Genomic DNA, 17,014 nt, shown 5'->3' on the forward strand with positions numbered 1-17,014 from the left:
CAAAAACTGGCAATTAGTGTAGTGGAACTGCTGATGATAAACAGAACGAAACTCCCTAACTACGTATTTACCGTTTGAGTATTTGTATTAATTTGTCCTCTTTGTAGAGCAACTAAGGTGATGAAAATGAAAACGATGAAAATCAGAACGAATACTTTAAATTGAACATTCTAATGTAAGGGCACGCTGCCGTCTCAAATCGAGAAAAGTGGGACATTGCTAATTTCGCCTTCGATAGGGAATGATTTAAAAAAATATAACTTCAAAATCAGTATTAACGTTAAAAAAATGAAAACTATAATGTTTAGAGAAAAAACTTTCACTTATTTCTATTTTAAAACGAGCTGCAGCTGTGGAAATGCCTAGCGATTGAATTGTGAAAATTAAAAATGATGCTCGGTTTCGTTTTTTATGAAAATTTTTTTTCTCCATACATTATAATTTTCCTTTTTATACCGCCCTCTCCGCATATTTTTTTTAATTGTATAGATAAACTATCGGTTTTACATATAAAATACATACAGTTTTACATATTTTATTTAATGTGTTAGCGAAAAAAAATTGTTTTCCATAAAATAAATAAAGTGCCTATTTATTTTAATTTCGTATATTTTTTATAAATATTTGTTTCCTGACGCTACCTAATAAAGACCGCCGTTGAAGGCGCTTATTCCCATGACTTACAACTTGTCCAATATAAGTGAATCCGTATACGTATCGTAACTATGAATAAACAAGGTTCACACTTTTATATTGGTTATCTTGAGTCGTGCGCTCGGTGAACGATTGGAATATATAAATACCAGGAGTAACTACGAATTACCAGTGTTTACATTATCTCTTGTCAAGCGTACTTGTCTTTTCCGAAAAACCATCAGAAGTGAAACCTCGAGATCCCTATCAACTGAGATCATATCGTTATACTGGTTTACTGGTGGTTGGTTATGGTGGTATTAATATCAAAGAAAAAGAAATACTGCATAAATAAAATAAATAAATAATTATAATTGCATAAGTTGATACAAAATGCTATGCAATAGCTTTACCGCGGCAGTCCCCCGAGTGCCACACGTCTTTTTTGTTTTCATTCCTTCTAATTTAGACCCACTTGGAAGATCTTGTGAAGTGGATGGGAGAGAACTGATGTTGGGACTTGTATTTTCTTTGTTTTCATCATCCAGCTCGAAGAGAAAACTTGCGTCTAATATTGTCTCTCCGCTATCCACTTCACAATTTGCAAATTTAGAATGAGGGCTCAGCAAATTGGACAAAAGTAATGATTTAAATGTATAAATGAAACTATTCGCATTTGGCTTCACATTTCTGTAATTGAGAGCCCTCACCCTACCAAAAAAGTTTTCCAGTGGGTCTTGATTTATGTACCGAGGGTAATAATATTCCACGCCAAATTCGTCAAACAATATCTTCGATATCCTACTGAAACTTTCTAGTGTTACAATCCATCCTTCCAGTGACGGTACTCGAACCATTCGAGGATTTCCTTGCCTTTCAGCCAATTTACTATTTGTATCTTGGTAATGTATTTTTTTTAATTTTTCAATGGCTTCTAACCAGAAACGATGGTGTGCTGAGTTTTTTTTAACTGCTTTTCTCAGTTTCCCTTTTGTGGTGGCGCCAGGGGAGCCGTTGACACTGTCGAATAGGGTGTCGAAAAATTCGATGATTTCCGCTGTAGCTTCCATGGTGTCACTTGAGTCTGAACCATTGTGAAGGTTATCTGAAAGTCAAAGGACGGTAGTAAATCATTAGTAAGTTTCATTACATTAGCCCCTTAATAAAAATAATACTATGCGAGGTTCGTATAATAAAGGATCTCTGATGAGGTTAATATAATAATAATAATAATTCAGCCTATATGCGTCCCACTGCTGGGCACAGGCCTCCTCTCATGTGCGAGAGGGCTCGGGCTATAGTCCCCACGCTAGCCCAATGCGGATAGGGACTTCACATACACCTTTGAATTTCTTGGCAGATGCATGCAGGTTTCCTCACAATGTTTTCCTTCACCGAAAAGCTAGTGGTAAATATCAAATGATATTTCGTACATAAGTTCCGAAAAACTCATTGGTACGAGTACGAGCCAGGATTTGAAGCCGCGACCTTCGGACGTCATATCCACTCAGCCACCAACGCTTGATGAGGTTAAAGACCCGCAAATTATACTCGTAAATGGTTCTTTGTCAAATTTGTCAGTAAAAAGTACTTTTTTTTTTTACTATTGCAGCGCCACCTATAATGAAAGTTTTCGTAGTTTTATGGCAATATATGACGCAAGAAAGAGGTAAATAGTTACATTCTAATATAGGAACTTACTAAGCGCAGCTGTGTAGTTTAGCATGGCCGCCGTTCGTGAACTGAAAACTTGCGCCGCTACGCTGACCTTCATTTTTTTTATTTTGTCTGGATCAACGTGATGTGCAGTTAATTTGGGTAATGCCCTTGTGTGTCCCAATCTATTATCTATATCGTATATAAATTGAATATCTTTCCATGAGGCCCTCTTTCCTTCCCATATAATGTTTTTATTGAGAAAATTGTTTCTCAACCCTTTTAGAAGATGGGGCGGGTCAAAAAATATACTTAAATTATGCCCAGCAATGTTAATTGTGCCATCTGAAACAATAAAGCAATATCAATACAGTATAATTTTTACCTTTTATTACTTATACACATCATGAAGTTTAAAAATTCAAAAATCAAACGATTATTTTTCGAGTATGCCTCGAGGGTATGTCCTGTGAAAAAGACATGACAATGTAAATAAAATCTAGATAGATATTCAATCCTTGGGCATTGGTATTGGACAACATGTTCTATATGAAATTATTGGAATGGTTGAGTGATTATTCTTTTTTTATTCATAAGTACTAACGATTATTAAGGATGACTCAGGCTAGACCGGGCCGGGGCCGGGCCGGAGCTTCCGGCGCTTCGTTTTCCATGGAAAGCACCACGTGATCACCGATCGGCCGTCATAGAAAATGACGTGTCGGACGCCTCGGCCCGGGCCCGACCGGTCTAGCGTGAGTCATCCTTTACTTTTACTGTGGTATGGTGGTATTCAAAAGCATTTTAGGGTTTAGTAGTCGCCTAGAAACCCTTTTCGTTTCGTTCCGCCATGTTTGTCTGTCTGTCCGTCCTCGGCTTTGCTACGCGATCATTAGTGCTAGGAAGCTGCAATTTAGAATAGAATAGAATAGAATAGAATATTTTTTTATTCGTAGACACAAACAAGACACATTAAATTACATGATATAACAAAAACAAAGGAAGTATAAAGTGCCACGAAATGGCCTCATCTCAGCATGTTGCTGGTGGCTTCCAGCGCTGATCTTCCGATGAGACCATCAAGTGAGAAAAATCACGAAAGGTAACAGACAAGAAGGAAAAAGACAAAATAATATAGAGTGAATAAATTGAAAAATAGATAAAAGATAACGACTAAATTAAGTAAAGATTATTTTTATATCAAGCATCGTAAACATAACACTGTATCGGTCCGGTCCAACCATACCTTGGCTGAACATTACAGCTGCATACGCAACAAGCGCCAACGGTAGCTACACGAACTAAAAGGCAATGACAGACCAGACCAACATCGAGCGTCCATTTTATCAATTTACAAGATTTTTATATTATGAAAATAGCATCAGAGGAAGACGAATACTAACATAATAATACTCAAACATGTATGGCATAACAGGAGTGGTGAACTATTGCTCTGCAGAAGGAACAAAAAACTTGTGGTAAGCGTAAGTAAAAGCGTACAAACTACAGGCAGCTAGTATCAAGTCTGTAGGCTTCCTGGTTAAGTTGGTGATTAAGTAAATACTGTTTCAACTTTGACTTAAAACTATGAATACTTTGCAGGTTTCTCAAGGGGGGAGGGATGTTATTCCAGACCTTCGACGCGGCGTAGCGAAAACTTCCCCGAAAAGCAGCTGAGGTATGGCGCGGCGTTAACAGTTGAATCCCACAGTTACGGCGTTCGCGAAGCTTAATACAACATAGCTTATTGAAGAGATATGGGGGGGTTTTATACTTCATTACACCAAAGAGCAGACAAGCCAAGTGAAGTTTACGACGGTGTTGCATTTTAAGGATATTATGGCTATTCAGAAATGGAGTCACATGAGCTCTCAACGGAATATTAAAACAAAACGAGCACAGGCATTTTGAACACGTTGAATGAGCCTTTTTGTTTTAGCAAGAAGCCGAGGCCCAAATACTACATCCACATAATTCAGCTTTGATAGGACAAGTGACTCAACTAGTTGACATCGCAGGTTTTCGCTTAAATATGGCCGAATTGTATATAAAACCTTAAGCTTATAAAAACAACTTCTAATAGCCGCAGCAATATGCTTCTCATAACGTAGTCCGCAATCCATTATGAGACCCAAATTACGCGCTACGCGCTTAGCATGCATACATAAATCATGCATTGAGACAGAACGGTAAAAAAAACTATATTTTTTTTTGTCGTGTTTTAAATTGGGACGAGTTCCGAATTATCTATTCGCACGTGTATCGCACAACGTTTTAGAGTAGGTACATATGGCTCTTTAAAGTTTCGACGTATGCACGGAACGTGCTCATTCCCGCACATGTGCGAGAAAGCAGCACCATATGTACTGTGAAGTTAATGTTTTCGGATATAATCACTATTAAACTAAAACCGTCAAGACCATGTCGGGCCATGCTCAGTGTAGGGTTCCGTAGTTGCTCTTCCGTCACAATAAGCTAAACTGGAGCTTAAAGTAAGTATAAGAATGAAACGGTACCTTTCACCCGAGTTAAACAAATAGGCAAATTTGCATAATCAGTACCTAATTAAATTAACAGACTTACTTGCAATCGGAGACTTTGGATGTCTAAATATAAATATCCCATAGCGAAAAACATATAGATGAATGAAACACATATTTTAGCAAACTGTAGTAATTTAAAAAAGATTTGGTTCATTAAAAAGCATGAAAAAGTAAAGTATAATAATAAGTCCTAGACATAATGTATCGTACATGAGAGCAATAAACGAATATGAATATAAAATTAGCGGAATTACCTCTTACTTTTTAATTTTTACTCTTTCGTTCTAAAACTGCCAATAGTCAACGGCCTTACTCATACAGCCAATCAAACTGTTTTAGACAAATTAAATATTAAATAAAAATAGAATGAGTAAAATAAGTATCTTAAATTTTAGCTTATTTACATGAATAATGCCAAATAACTTTAACAACCCATTTAATGTCGTAATAACGTTTAACTGTGGATGTACGTCTAAAAAGACGTACATCCACAGTTAGTAGTTAGTAAAAACTATGAAGGGGAATTTTTTTACGATAACTGAAAATCAGCTAAACTGATTATGTCCGTCATTGATGTAAGTATAAGTGATGATTAACTGGATTCACTATCAGCCGAAAAAATGGCCCCACAAAAGTAATGCTCGAACGGCTTGAGCATGAGTTTTTCTCCCAGTCTCGTTTCGGCCGTCGACAACGACAACTGACATAATGTTCTGCGAAAAAATGCCCTTATTGGGACCGTGCGAACTGCATGGTGGGGGTAAGTAAAGCGATCCCAGCACATAAGGTGGTAAAAATTTGAACTAACCGCGGATAGCGTCTTTAACATTTCGTACAATATGGCTCGAAGTGAAACTTTGATTTACGATTACTCCTGAAATATTCATTTAAATTGAATGGTGTAAGGGACCATTGTAATCTGTATGAAATGCTTAATATAACTAACGTATTTATTATGATAATTGTTAATAATGTATCCATGTAAATGGCTTTGCAAATGCCACATATTACGTGATCTTTTTCTAGAAGTTAAGAATGGATTTAGTAAGTTATCCTTAAAAGATAGACATTTAACATCGCGGACTGTTTTTGTAGACCTATGAATGAGAAACAACCCCATCATATATTGTGTTGTTATAGCTCAAACGGATTAGGCAGCGTTTTCGATTAAAGGTCCTAGCCAGCGTGATTTTTTCCGACAACATCGTTATATTTCAAACAATTTACACAAAACCTTAACAAGTTATATACTTAAGCCTTCCTCAAGAATCATTCTATTGATAGATGAAAGTCGTATGAAAATCCGTTCAGTAGTTTTTAGTTTTGGAGTAGTTTTATAAGATGTAGTGAATTGACGTTTTCCCCTAGACTTGCGGACACTAGGTTGCGTGACAGTCGTGCACGCTCCCAATAATAGCAAAACAACAAGAAAAAAGGATGGGATATTTTTTTCAGTGAGTTTCCTATTGATATTTTAGCAGAAGTAATGTGAATTCTTCGTAATTTTATGGTAATTAATAATTCATTTTGTTGGTACAAATTAACGGTTATCACGGAACAGAAATCTATGGAGTTTACATTAGATTTTTTATAATACCATGTTGGTGGAAAACAGGCATACGGCTCACCTAGTAGCAAGCGGCCACCGTAGCCTATGGAGTCCTGAAACACCAGTGTGACATATACGCGTTACCGACACGTTTTTTTGGTTGTTGTACATGCGTTTGAACAAATTGAATTTATTTAAAAGAAACTAGGTGTTTTTAACTCGTTTCATTTTATACTTTGTCGGCTTTATTGATTTATATGTCCATGCCAAATTTCATCCTTCTAGCACTAACGACCACGGAGCAAAGCCTCGGACAGACAGACAGACGGACATGGCGAAACTATAAGGGTTCCTAGTTGACTACGGAACCCTAACAACATACCCAGCACTGCATAGGTACTCCCTTATGCGTGTAATGTACGTGACACTTACTAATAGCCCCCGTTTGGCCTATTTTGACAGATTGGTAACTATGAAACCCTACACTGAACATGGCCCGACATGCTCTTGGCCGATCTTTTAAATTATAAATGAGGAGGAAATTAAGTGCCATAAAGCGGAAACCACAAAAACCCGTATAGATTTACGGGTTCTTGGAATAAGTTACCTATATCTATGTCTTAGAGCATAAAAAAAATATAGCATTTATATTTACCATCTTTCGTGTTAGCTTCGAGATTACAGTTACGTATTGTCTCCTCTCGGAACTTTTTGATCGCAGTTCTAAAGGTCGATCCTTGATCGCAAACTAGTCCTAAAGGTATTAGTCCTGTTTGAGCTACTTCTGCCACGGTTTGCTTTAAAATTTCCTGCATTTCGGCCGTAGATGTTGTTCCTTCGCAGAAGTAGTATGAAATACATTGCCGCCATGAAGAACATATGCCTCTTACCATGAAGACAAGGGCATTATCACAAAACTTCAATTTTCTTTCGCCAGCCACATCCACAAATCCATGAATTAGATCGTTACTTTCGTTGTATGTTAAGTATGGTGTCAATGCAATTTCATCAAATACTATTGAGCATAACTTTTGCTGTTGTCCCCAGTGGTTCACTGTATTTCGGATATGGGAAAATATCTGTGGGTTCACTCCTGGTTTCATACATATTTTTTCAGAAAGTCTGTGTAAAGTTCTCTTATTGGGCAAAGCGAACATTGTTTCCAAAAGTTTGTATGCCTTTGGGCTTTGCTTCATCAGCATTAGAGCCATAAGTTTTTCCTTCATCGTGAACCTTCTGGCCATTTTGTTGTTACGGCATTGCTTTAATTGCATTAGCAAAACAGTCTGTGCCTGTTTGTTAAGTAGGTCGAAATTCTTAAACAACTGCTCGTTACTTCCATAGGATTTAGCTTGTGAAAGTCTTTGTTCGCTTGTCTGACCCAAACTTGTTGACGCAATATTCATCACGTTCTTAACGAATTTTCTTCCCTTTGAACTTAATTGCTTCATAATCGTACCTGTAATAAACAATAATGAGTATAAATAACAGTTAAAATAATTAAATGAAGATTAACTTCAATAGCATGAAGCCAATGAGGATAAACGCGCAAAGTAATAGTAACCAAGATGGCGCAACAAGCGTTTAGTAAATGAATTATTGGATATGCCAAATCAGGGATCGGAAACCGGTATTTTTTGTATGGGAACGAAAACGGTATTTTTTCGTTCTTTGTTAATTATTTCATTCCTAATCGGGCAATCTAATAATACGAAGTCGTTATCTAAAAACACAACTGAGTCCTACATTTTGAGTATAAAATAAACCGAAATATATGGTTATTTCGATGTTTTTGCAAAAAACCGGTTCCGATCCCTGTGCCGAATCCACATAGGTAGAGCCGGTTCAAGCTAACTCTGAAGCGAGTTTGATAGCATAGAGCGTCGAAGTGTTGTCATAAACTTCAAATATATGAAATCATGACGTGTTATATGAAATTACACTTCATATATGAAATAACACTTCCACGCTCTGTGCTATCGAACTCGCTGCAGAGTTAGCTTGGGCCGACTCTAAAAATAAACGACAGACTAATTTTTTTAGGGTCCCAGTATACCATTAGAATTTCTAGAAGTGTGTCGTATACGTAATTATTAGACCGAAGCAGCAATTACTGGACATGCAATATGCAACAGTCGAGGTCACCACATATAAGCGCTTCCGTACAAATTTAGTATGCGAACGCGACGGCTTATTTTAGGTCCGCTCACGATTAGGACCAGTACAGGCGTGCGTGGTTGTATATTTTAAAATATTGTTTTTTTTGACAGAGGGGTAAGTTAATGAAATGACAATGCTTCTCATGTGAAGTAAGGACATATTTGCATGTTGTCAAAAACGGCTAAAAAGGCTAGGACCAGGCTAGGACATGTAACTTTTGTAACACCTTTTATGTAAACCCTGTTTATGTGCAAATAAATGATTATGAATTATGAAAGTCTATTCCAGTTACTGTATACTCTAAGTATCATGTACAAATCTTAATTTGACTACCATTTTCTATGTATCTTATTCTATTACTTAAGGATTAACTGGAACAGATATCTTAATCCTTTAGAGTATCGTAGTATTAGAGTATTCTCTCATCTCGTTGTTATGTACTTGTTTTGTGATAGAGTAATACCAAAGATACATTGACTGAGTAAGATGCGTAAATCTAAGACAATACGTGCTACGGATTTGACAGGTGAACGAGATAGCGCTGTACAGCTACATACACTTTTCGGTAACTCTGACTGTCAAAAGTTTACGTTTGACAATTCAGTGACCGCAAAACATATGGCGCAGTACAGAGCCATTTGTTTTCGATGTCAAACTAAGGGGCTCGTTTTTTTTCTTAGACTTTACCTCTCTATTATACTTAATCAATTCTCTTTGGTAATACGAAGCATAGTCGGCAGCGATTTTGATAGCCCAGGTTGTGCAAGTGTTATTTAAACGGCATAATTTCACAGAAGTTTCACGTTTAAAATAACAGTTCTGGGCTATCAAAATCGTTGCCAAATTAGCTTGGTCCAACTCTATGTGAATGATGTTTTACTACTACTACTACTAAATATAATTATATGCATACCTCTAGGTTTCCGTGTTAGTTCCTTCTCTTGGGCGGAACGGGACGGTGTAGGTTTAATTTCTGGAACAGAATAAACTATAAATAAACAAGAGCACTAGAACTATCTGCTGAAACAAGAGTTTGCGTAGTATTCATCGTTATATATTAATATGTAAGTATGTGAGAAGTATGTACAGTTGTAGTGCATAATTATTTTTCATCGTATTTTCACGGAAAAGTACGAACGTGTTATGCTATTTCAGTCAGTCTCGGTACAAAAAGTACTGGGGTTGACTGAAGAAGCATAAGTACCTATACATCGCACTGGAGGAGGCATTTTGCGGGCACTTTTGCAAATAATAAATTTTGTTGAGAATGCAAAGGCAAGAATGCCTAAAGGAAAGGTAGGAATGCCTAAAGAGGCATTGAGTCCGCCATTTGTAATTTGTTTGTATTTTGTGCAATTAACTTTAAATAAATATGTAAATAACAAAAAACTATATGTAGCGATTGAATAGGTTGCATTTACTTGGATTGAAAACCACGTGCGATTTATTGCAAAGTTTGTGGAGCCCTTAACTAATATATTTAGGTAAGTCAACTGTATCTATGGTACACCGTAACGTAATGTTTTTGTCATACCTATATTATGTTTATTTTATTGCGGTTATATCTTGTTAAAATTTTTAAAATGGTAAATTTAAAAACAATATTTGAAATGAGTAAACCGAGCACTTTCATTTGAAACCAAACTCAACCATAATAGTTTCTTACAAATAACAAGCCCGGAAAGCAAGCTTTTCAGCCTTCTAGGCTCTTGTAGCTCCATAGCCACGGGGTTATGAAACTTATGGAGCTACAAGAGCCATGGCCTTCTAGCCAAGCGATGCCTCTAGTCAGCCGTGTTTGAAGTTGAATGTAAGAATTTCGCTTCGCTCGGTCGTTCGATAAGGTATATTAACATAAATACATTATCAACCATATAAAAAAAAATACTTTAAACACAAACTTGTATGTGCCGAGGAAACTTCTAGAACAGCTTCTTCAACCAATTTTGGTAAAGATGATGAGCCTCCATCTACTGCTACCACATCTGAAACAGTAAAAACAAAATGTTAGCCAGCAATGACGCATAAATTATATTTAAGGTTTAAAAAATTACTTGCACTTCCTTGAGATGCAAAAAATTATATACCCACACCGAGAAATTATTTAGCATTAAGTACAAAAAAAATCTCAATTTAAGTAAATAACTTCTTGTTCCTCGCGTTGTCCCGGCATTTTGCCACGGCTCATGGGAGCCTGGGGTCCGCTTGACAACTAATCCCAAGATGTGGCGTAGGCACTAGTTTTTACGAAAGCGACTGCCATCTGACCTTCCAACCCAGAGGATAAACTAGGCCTTGTTGGGATTAGTCCGGTTTCCTCACGATGTTTTCCTTCACCGAAAAGCGACTGGTAAATATCAAATGATATTTCGTACATAAGTTCCGAAAAACTCATTGGTACGAGCCGGGGTTTGAACCCGCGACCTCCGGATTGCAAGTCGCACTCTCTTACCGCTAGGCCACCAGCGCTTTGAATTTAAGTAAATAACGTATATTAAGAAATAAATAATTACATTATTAACCACATCTGAATCAATAAATTTACTTGAAACCATAGATGGTAGGATCCTATAGACGTGCTATAGGCGTGAGCCCGTTAGGGACAGAACATACGCAATGCGATACATTTTGAAACACGTTTTAACATTCCTGACAACATAGAACTAGAACCAACCCATGTAATTTGTTCGGGGTTTTTGTTGCCCACCATAAACCATGCTAAAATTTAAGGTAGGAAATAAAAAAAATTAGACAAGGACAAAAAATAATAGTTAGCTAGCTTTCTCTACTGAAAGTTCCATAAGTGCATCTCGTTCGGTCATCTGGCCCCTCCCCATTTCATCTCTATGTTATTAGTACCTCCATGGTTGAGACACATACCTGCTTGTACCAAGGAGAGTTTTAGAACAGCTTCTTCAATCACTTTTGGTAAAGATGATGAGCCTTCATTTACTGCTATCACATCTGAAAGAGAAAAAAAAACCGGTCAAGTGCGAGTTCGTTTTACTCGCGCACCAAGGGTCCCGTACAAACTTTGAAATATCCCGTATAAAGGCGAAAGACTTTTGAACAGAAGTACATATATAATTATCTTAATAGTTTGTGACCTATACTAAGAACATTTGTGTACAACGTCATCTATCAGCAAATTGTCTAATTTGCTCGATGTAATTTTTTCGAGGATAATTCTCTATCATGTGAACCAATTTCAAAAATTGATCTTTTATTTGAAAAAAGGTGTATTTAATGTAATCTCATATAAATTTCAGGTGTAATAAACACACGTAAAGTTGGTTAAATTGCAAACTGAATTCGGAAAGGATTTATGTTAATTAAAAAAAAGTTACCAAGACAGAGGTCTGATTATATTTTTCCTGTAAAATTTAAATAATTAATAGAATCAGGCGTTACTTTGCGGAAATCCATGCTAATTAAAGCAAGAAATATTACTTTGCTAATCCGCGATAAAATAACGTGTTAGTCAATCAGTGCTAACCCGTTATACTTACTTGCGTATTTTTACATGCAATTAATGTCCCCACCCTCCCACCGCAAAAATAAATACGCAAATAAATATAACAACCCACCACCAAAAGTACAAAATTCGAAACGTGTTTCGCCTCTCTACGAGGCATCCTAAGGAGATGCTGGAGATGTTGACGGTCTGACACCCGACAACTGAAAGGGCTGAAGGGGACTTTTCAGTTGACGGAAAAATACGCAAGTAAGTATAACGGGTTAGCACTGATTGGCTAACACGTTATTTTCTCGCGGATTAGCAAAGTAATATTTGTTGCTTTAATTTTTCTGTAAAATTTAATTTAATTTAAAATTTGTATCCTGTATTTTTTTTTCACATTTTCTTTCATATTTTTATTCTGTATGAAAAAAACATGAGTTGGAATATACAATTTGTGCTCTTTCAAATTATACCCCACTTGACCTAGACACAAGACTTTGAAATTTTGCCCCCTCTTCATATTGGGCAAATGCGTCTAGGTTAGTCTGTTCGGAAAGAGGAGAGTCGTGGAATGTATTGGGCCCCATATATTCCACGACTCTTCTCCTTCCGCACAGACTCTAGCGTTATTCATAACTATTCCAAATTTCAAGTCGATAGCTTAAGTAATTCTCGAGATATGTAGTAGTGTGACAGACAGACAGACGGACGGATGGACAGAGTCGCACCATAAGGGTCCCTTTAGTACCTTTTTGGTACGGAACCCTAAAAACAAAATGTTAGCCAGCAATGACGTATACATTATAATTAAGGTTTAAAAATTTACTGTTGCTTCTTTGAGGTGCAAAAATTATATACCTACACTGAGCAATTATAAGCGCTAAGAAGCGCTGGTGGCCACCAGCGGAAAGAGCGTGCGACTTGCAATCCGAAGGTCTCGGGTTCAAACCCCGGCTCGTAACAATGAGTTTTCCGGAACTTATGTACGAACGAAATATCATTTGATATTTGCCAGTCGCTTTTCGGTGAAGGAAAACATCGTGAGGAAACCGGACTAATCCCAACATGGCCTAGTTTACCCTCAGGGTTGGAAGGTTAGATGGCAGTCGCTTTCGTAAAAACTAGTGCCTACGCCAAATCTTGGGATTAGTTGTCAAGCGGACCCCAGGCTCTCATGAGCCGTGGAAAAATGCCGGGACAACGCGAGGAAGGAAGAATACAGCAATTATATAGCATAAAGTTTAAAAATTCAAGTAAGAAACGTATAGTAAGACAAACAAATAATTATATTACTAACCACATCTAAAAGAATAATTTAACTTGAAACACAAACCTGTATATGCCGAGGAGACTTCTTGAACAGCTTTTTCAATCACTTTTGGTAAAGATGATGAGTTTTCCTCTACTGCTATCACGTCTGAAAGAGTAAAAAAGAAATGTTAGCCAGCAATGACGCATATATTATTCTCAAGATGAATGGGAATTTATGGCTTAAACTTACTATTTACTTGTTTTTTAGATAAGATACCTAGTTGGTACCATCAACAAATATCTATCCATTCATATTCCTAATAATATTGAGTGTAGACCTCTGGAAAGAGGAGAGTCGTGGAATGTATTGGGCCCCATATATTCCACGACTCTTCTCCTTCCGCACAGACTCTAGCGTTATTCATAAGAACTATTCCAAATTTCAAGTCAATAGCTTAAGTGATTCTTGAGATATGTAGTAGTGTGACAGACAGACAGACGGACGGATGGACAGAGTCGCACCATAAGGGTCCCTTTAGTACCTTTTTGGTACGGAACCCTAAAAACAAAATGTTAGCCAGCAATGACGCATACATTATAATTAAGGTTTAAAAATTTACTGTTGCTTCTTTGAGGTGCAAAAATTATATACCTACACTGAGCAATCATAAGCACTAAGAAGCGCTGGTGGCCACCAGCGGTAAGAGCGTGCGACTTGCAATCCGAAGGTCTCGGGTTCAAACCCCGGCTCGTACCAATGAGTTTTCCGGAACTTATGTACGAACGAAATATCATTTGATATTTGCCAGTCGCTTTTCGGTGAAGGAAAACATCGTGAGGAAACCGGACTAATCCCAACATGGCCTAGTTTACCCTCAGGGTTGGAAGGTTAGATGGCAGTCGCTTTCGTAAAAACTAGTGCCTACGCCAAATCTTGGGATTAGTTGTCAAGCGGACCCCAGGCTCTCATGAGCCGTGGAAAAATGCCGGGACAACGCGAGGAAGGAAGAATACAGCAATTATATAGCATAAAGTTTAAAAATTCAAGTAAGAAACGTATAGTAAGACAAACAAATAATTATATTACTAACCACATCTAAAAGAATAATTTAACTTGAAACACAAACCTGTATGTGCCGAGGAGACTTCTTGAACAGCTTTTTCAATCACTTTTGGTAAAGATGATGAGTTTTCCTCTACTGCTATCACGTCTGAAAGAGTAAAAAAGAAATGTTAGCCAGCAATGACGCATATATTATTCTCAAGATGAATGGGAATTTATGGCTTAAACTTACTATTTACTTGTTTTTTAGATAAGATACCTAGTTGGTACCATCAACTAATATCTATCCATTCATATTCCTAATAATATTGAATGTAGACCTCCAATGTCAAGTTATACATTAAAGCTTTTGGTTTTTTTTTTTAATTATTGGTACAAGCCTTTATCGCTGACTGTACTTTTCTCTCCACAGGCAACTAATACTCATCAAGAAGATTCTAACAACCCCAAACACAATTAGTTTGCGTTGTTTTATCACAGAGTTCCTATGGCCACATCCTGTCTCCATCATCAGATCAGCTTGATCATACCATAATACTGCATTGTCATCAGACTTACATATGTATGCAAAATGTCACCTCAGAAACCTGGAAGTGGGTCAAATTAAACTTGCGATATTTGATTACAGATGCACAGATAACAGGATGATGAAATTAAAAGCTTGTATTAATTGTGCTACCACTTAGGTACTCGTAGTTCTCAAGTGATTTATACTAACTAACTAAATAGGACTTATTATACCCACTAGGCCAGACCGGAATGTAAAATTTCTAAAATATGTGGTATTATTCTGACATACCTTTATTCTGCAGGATGGAGGGCTCGACTTGAGAATATGAGCATGATGGATGCTCATGGAAGTCTTCGCCTGAAATTGTTAAATGTATTATTCAATATAAAGATATGTTTTAATGGAAACTATAGGTCTAAATTAAGAGAAGAAACTGTAACAATATTTTTCTATAAAGATTGAGCATGAACTAATTTTTCTCTTCTGTATTTATAGAAATAAAAATTTGAACCTTATTTATTGAGATAAATAAATAAAAATATGCCTGTTTATTCCTGAATAAGTTGCTTTCACAACAAACTATTGGAAAATAAAAGGTGTCCAATTCATTGAACACACATAAATGGATACTTATAAGCATTACTTGAGATAAGACATTCACAAAAACATACAAACATTCTTAGAAACAGATATAAAAAGAAGTTGTGTTTTAAGATGTCAAGTCACATCAGAAACATCATAGCCTATTTGAAAATAGGCAGTTGTATATTTCACATGATAAAAATACCATGCAGACTTTTGCATAATAATATGCACACCTATTTGAAAGTGGGCAGTTATGTTTTTTCCAAGGTAAAGTTAAAAGACCATTCTGATGACATTGTTAAACATAAAATACATATAAAAGTATACTTTATTGTCTATCTATGTATGTGAAATTAGCTTATGCCTGCGACTTGTTGTGCGTGGGATTATGAAGTTGATAATGATGATTGGTGAAAACTATCCGATTCCCCGGGCCTTCAACTATCTCTATACCAAATTAACTCTGATCTTGGTTCGGTGTTTAAGTGTGAAGAGGTAACAGACAGGCCAAAGTCACTTTCAGATTAGAGTTACTTTCGCATTTATAATAATAGTAGGCATAAAACACATACCTGGCCTTCCTATGACAAGTGTTTGTTCAATTGTGTTGTCCTCATCATCTTGGTCTTTAAAATAATTGTGGTCACTCAGAGCATGTGGCACTAAAAAACAATATTATAAAATATTATAATCCAAGAAACGAAATCTATACATAGCTTTAATTCAATAGTTTTATTATTTAATCGTAGAGCGTGTTCAACGGTGAAATAAGAACGAAATAAGAATTTCGTATTGATATATGGTAATTAAGCATGAACTGTAAAAAGTCAAGTACATAGTCACGTGTTAATAAATCTTTCTTTACGTAGTTATGATAGAAGTAGAAGTGGGTAGGTACTCACCAGTTCCAAGTGCTGCAAGAGGTTCACCGTGTGCTATTTCATCATCCCTAAATAGGCAAGGGTAAGAAAACCGAAGTCTTTTGCCTTCTGCGTCAAACTGCTGCTTGTCGAAATGTTTTTCACACACACGTTTCCTGAGCAGTTGCTCTTTTGATAGACCGAGCAGAAGAGGATTCGTAGGCACAAGGAAAGACATCCACAAATTTCTAAGGAAATCCTTCTTAGGAAATGCAAAAAGTCGATGTGTTTCATTTGTTGCATTGCACCCACCAACACAACACTTTTAAGTCTCATGGTTATTTATTATTGCACAACCGACACCGCAGCACAATAACAAAGTATTGTTCCGAACAGCAAAGGAGAATTTGGATATTTAGGATCTCAACTCAGCGAAAAAGCGAGGAGATACACTACACACCAACGTACTCGACTTTGAAATTCGGCACAATAAAGTCGTCAAAACTTTTCAAATGTATAATGGCTGCTGCGAAGGAGGGGGCTGGGGTGGCGGGGCGAGGGGAGGGGCGATGGTAGCGCTACATCGGCCGTTTTGGGAGTTATACTGTCATAGCCCTGTATAGCACTAAAATAAAATCCACATATAAGATATACTTTCAATTAAGAAAGTATTTAATTTCAATAGTATATAGATATAAATACTACCACAATGGTATATATTTAACATTGGCAACATGTGCGAG

The 17,014-nt window shown here is 36.8% G+C and overlaps 1 protein-coding gene across 1 annotated transcript; it reads right to left on the reverse strand.

Moving 5' to 3' along the window:
• Nucleotides 1–501: 501 nt before the first annotated feature.
• Nucleotides 502–16,796, reverse strand: LOC133517862 (uncharacterized). The gene is made up of 10 exons (XM_061851317.1): nt 16,314–16,796; nt 15,984–16,073; nt 15,115–15,183; nt 14,380–14,463; nt 11,422–11,505; nt 10,443–10,526; nt 9,455–9,514; nt 7,037–7,840; nt 2,335–2,634; nt 502–1,738 (listed from the first exon to the last, which is right to left on the reverse strand). The coding sequence occupies exons 1-10, from the start codon at nt 16,507–16,509 to the stop codon at nt 1,002–1,004; spliced, it is 2,508 nt and encodes an 835-aa protein (XP_061707301.1). The 5' UTR covers nt 16,510–16,796; the 3' UTR covers nt 502–1,001.
• Nucleotides 16,797–17,014: the final 218 nt, after the last annotated feature.

The sequence above is a fragment of the Cydia pomonella genome, chromosome 5 (assembly GCF_033807575.1).
Source record: "Cydia pomonella isolate Wapato2018A chromosome 5, ilCydPomo1, whole genome shotgun sequence".
Lineage (NCBI taxonomy): Eukaryota > Metazoa > Arthropoda > Insecta > Lepidoptera > Tortricidae > Cydia > Cydia pomonella.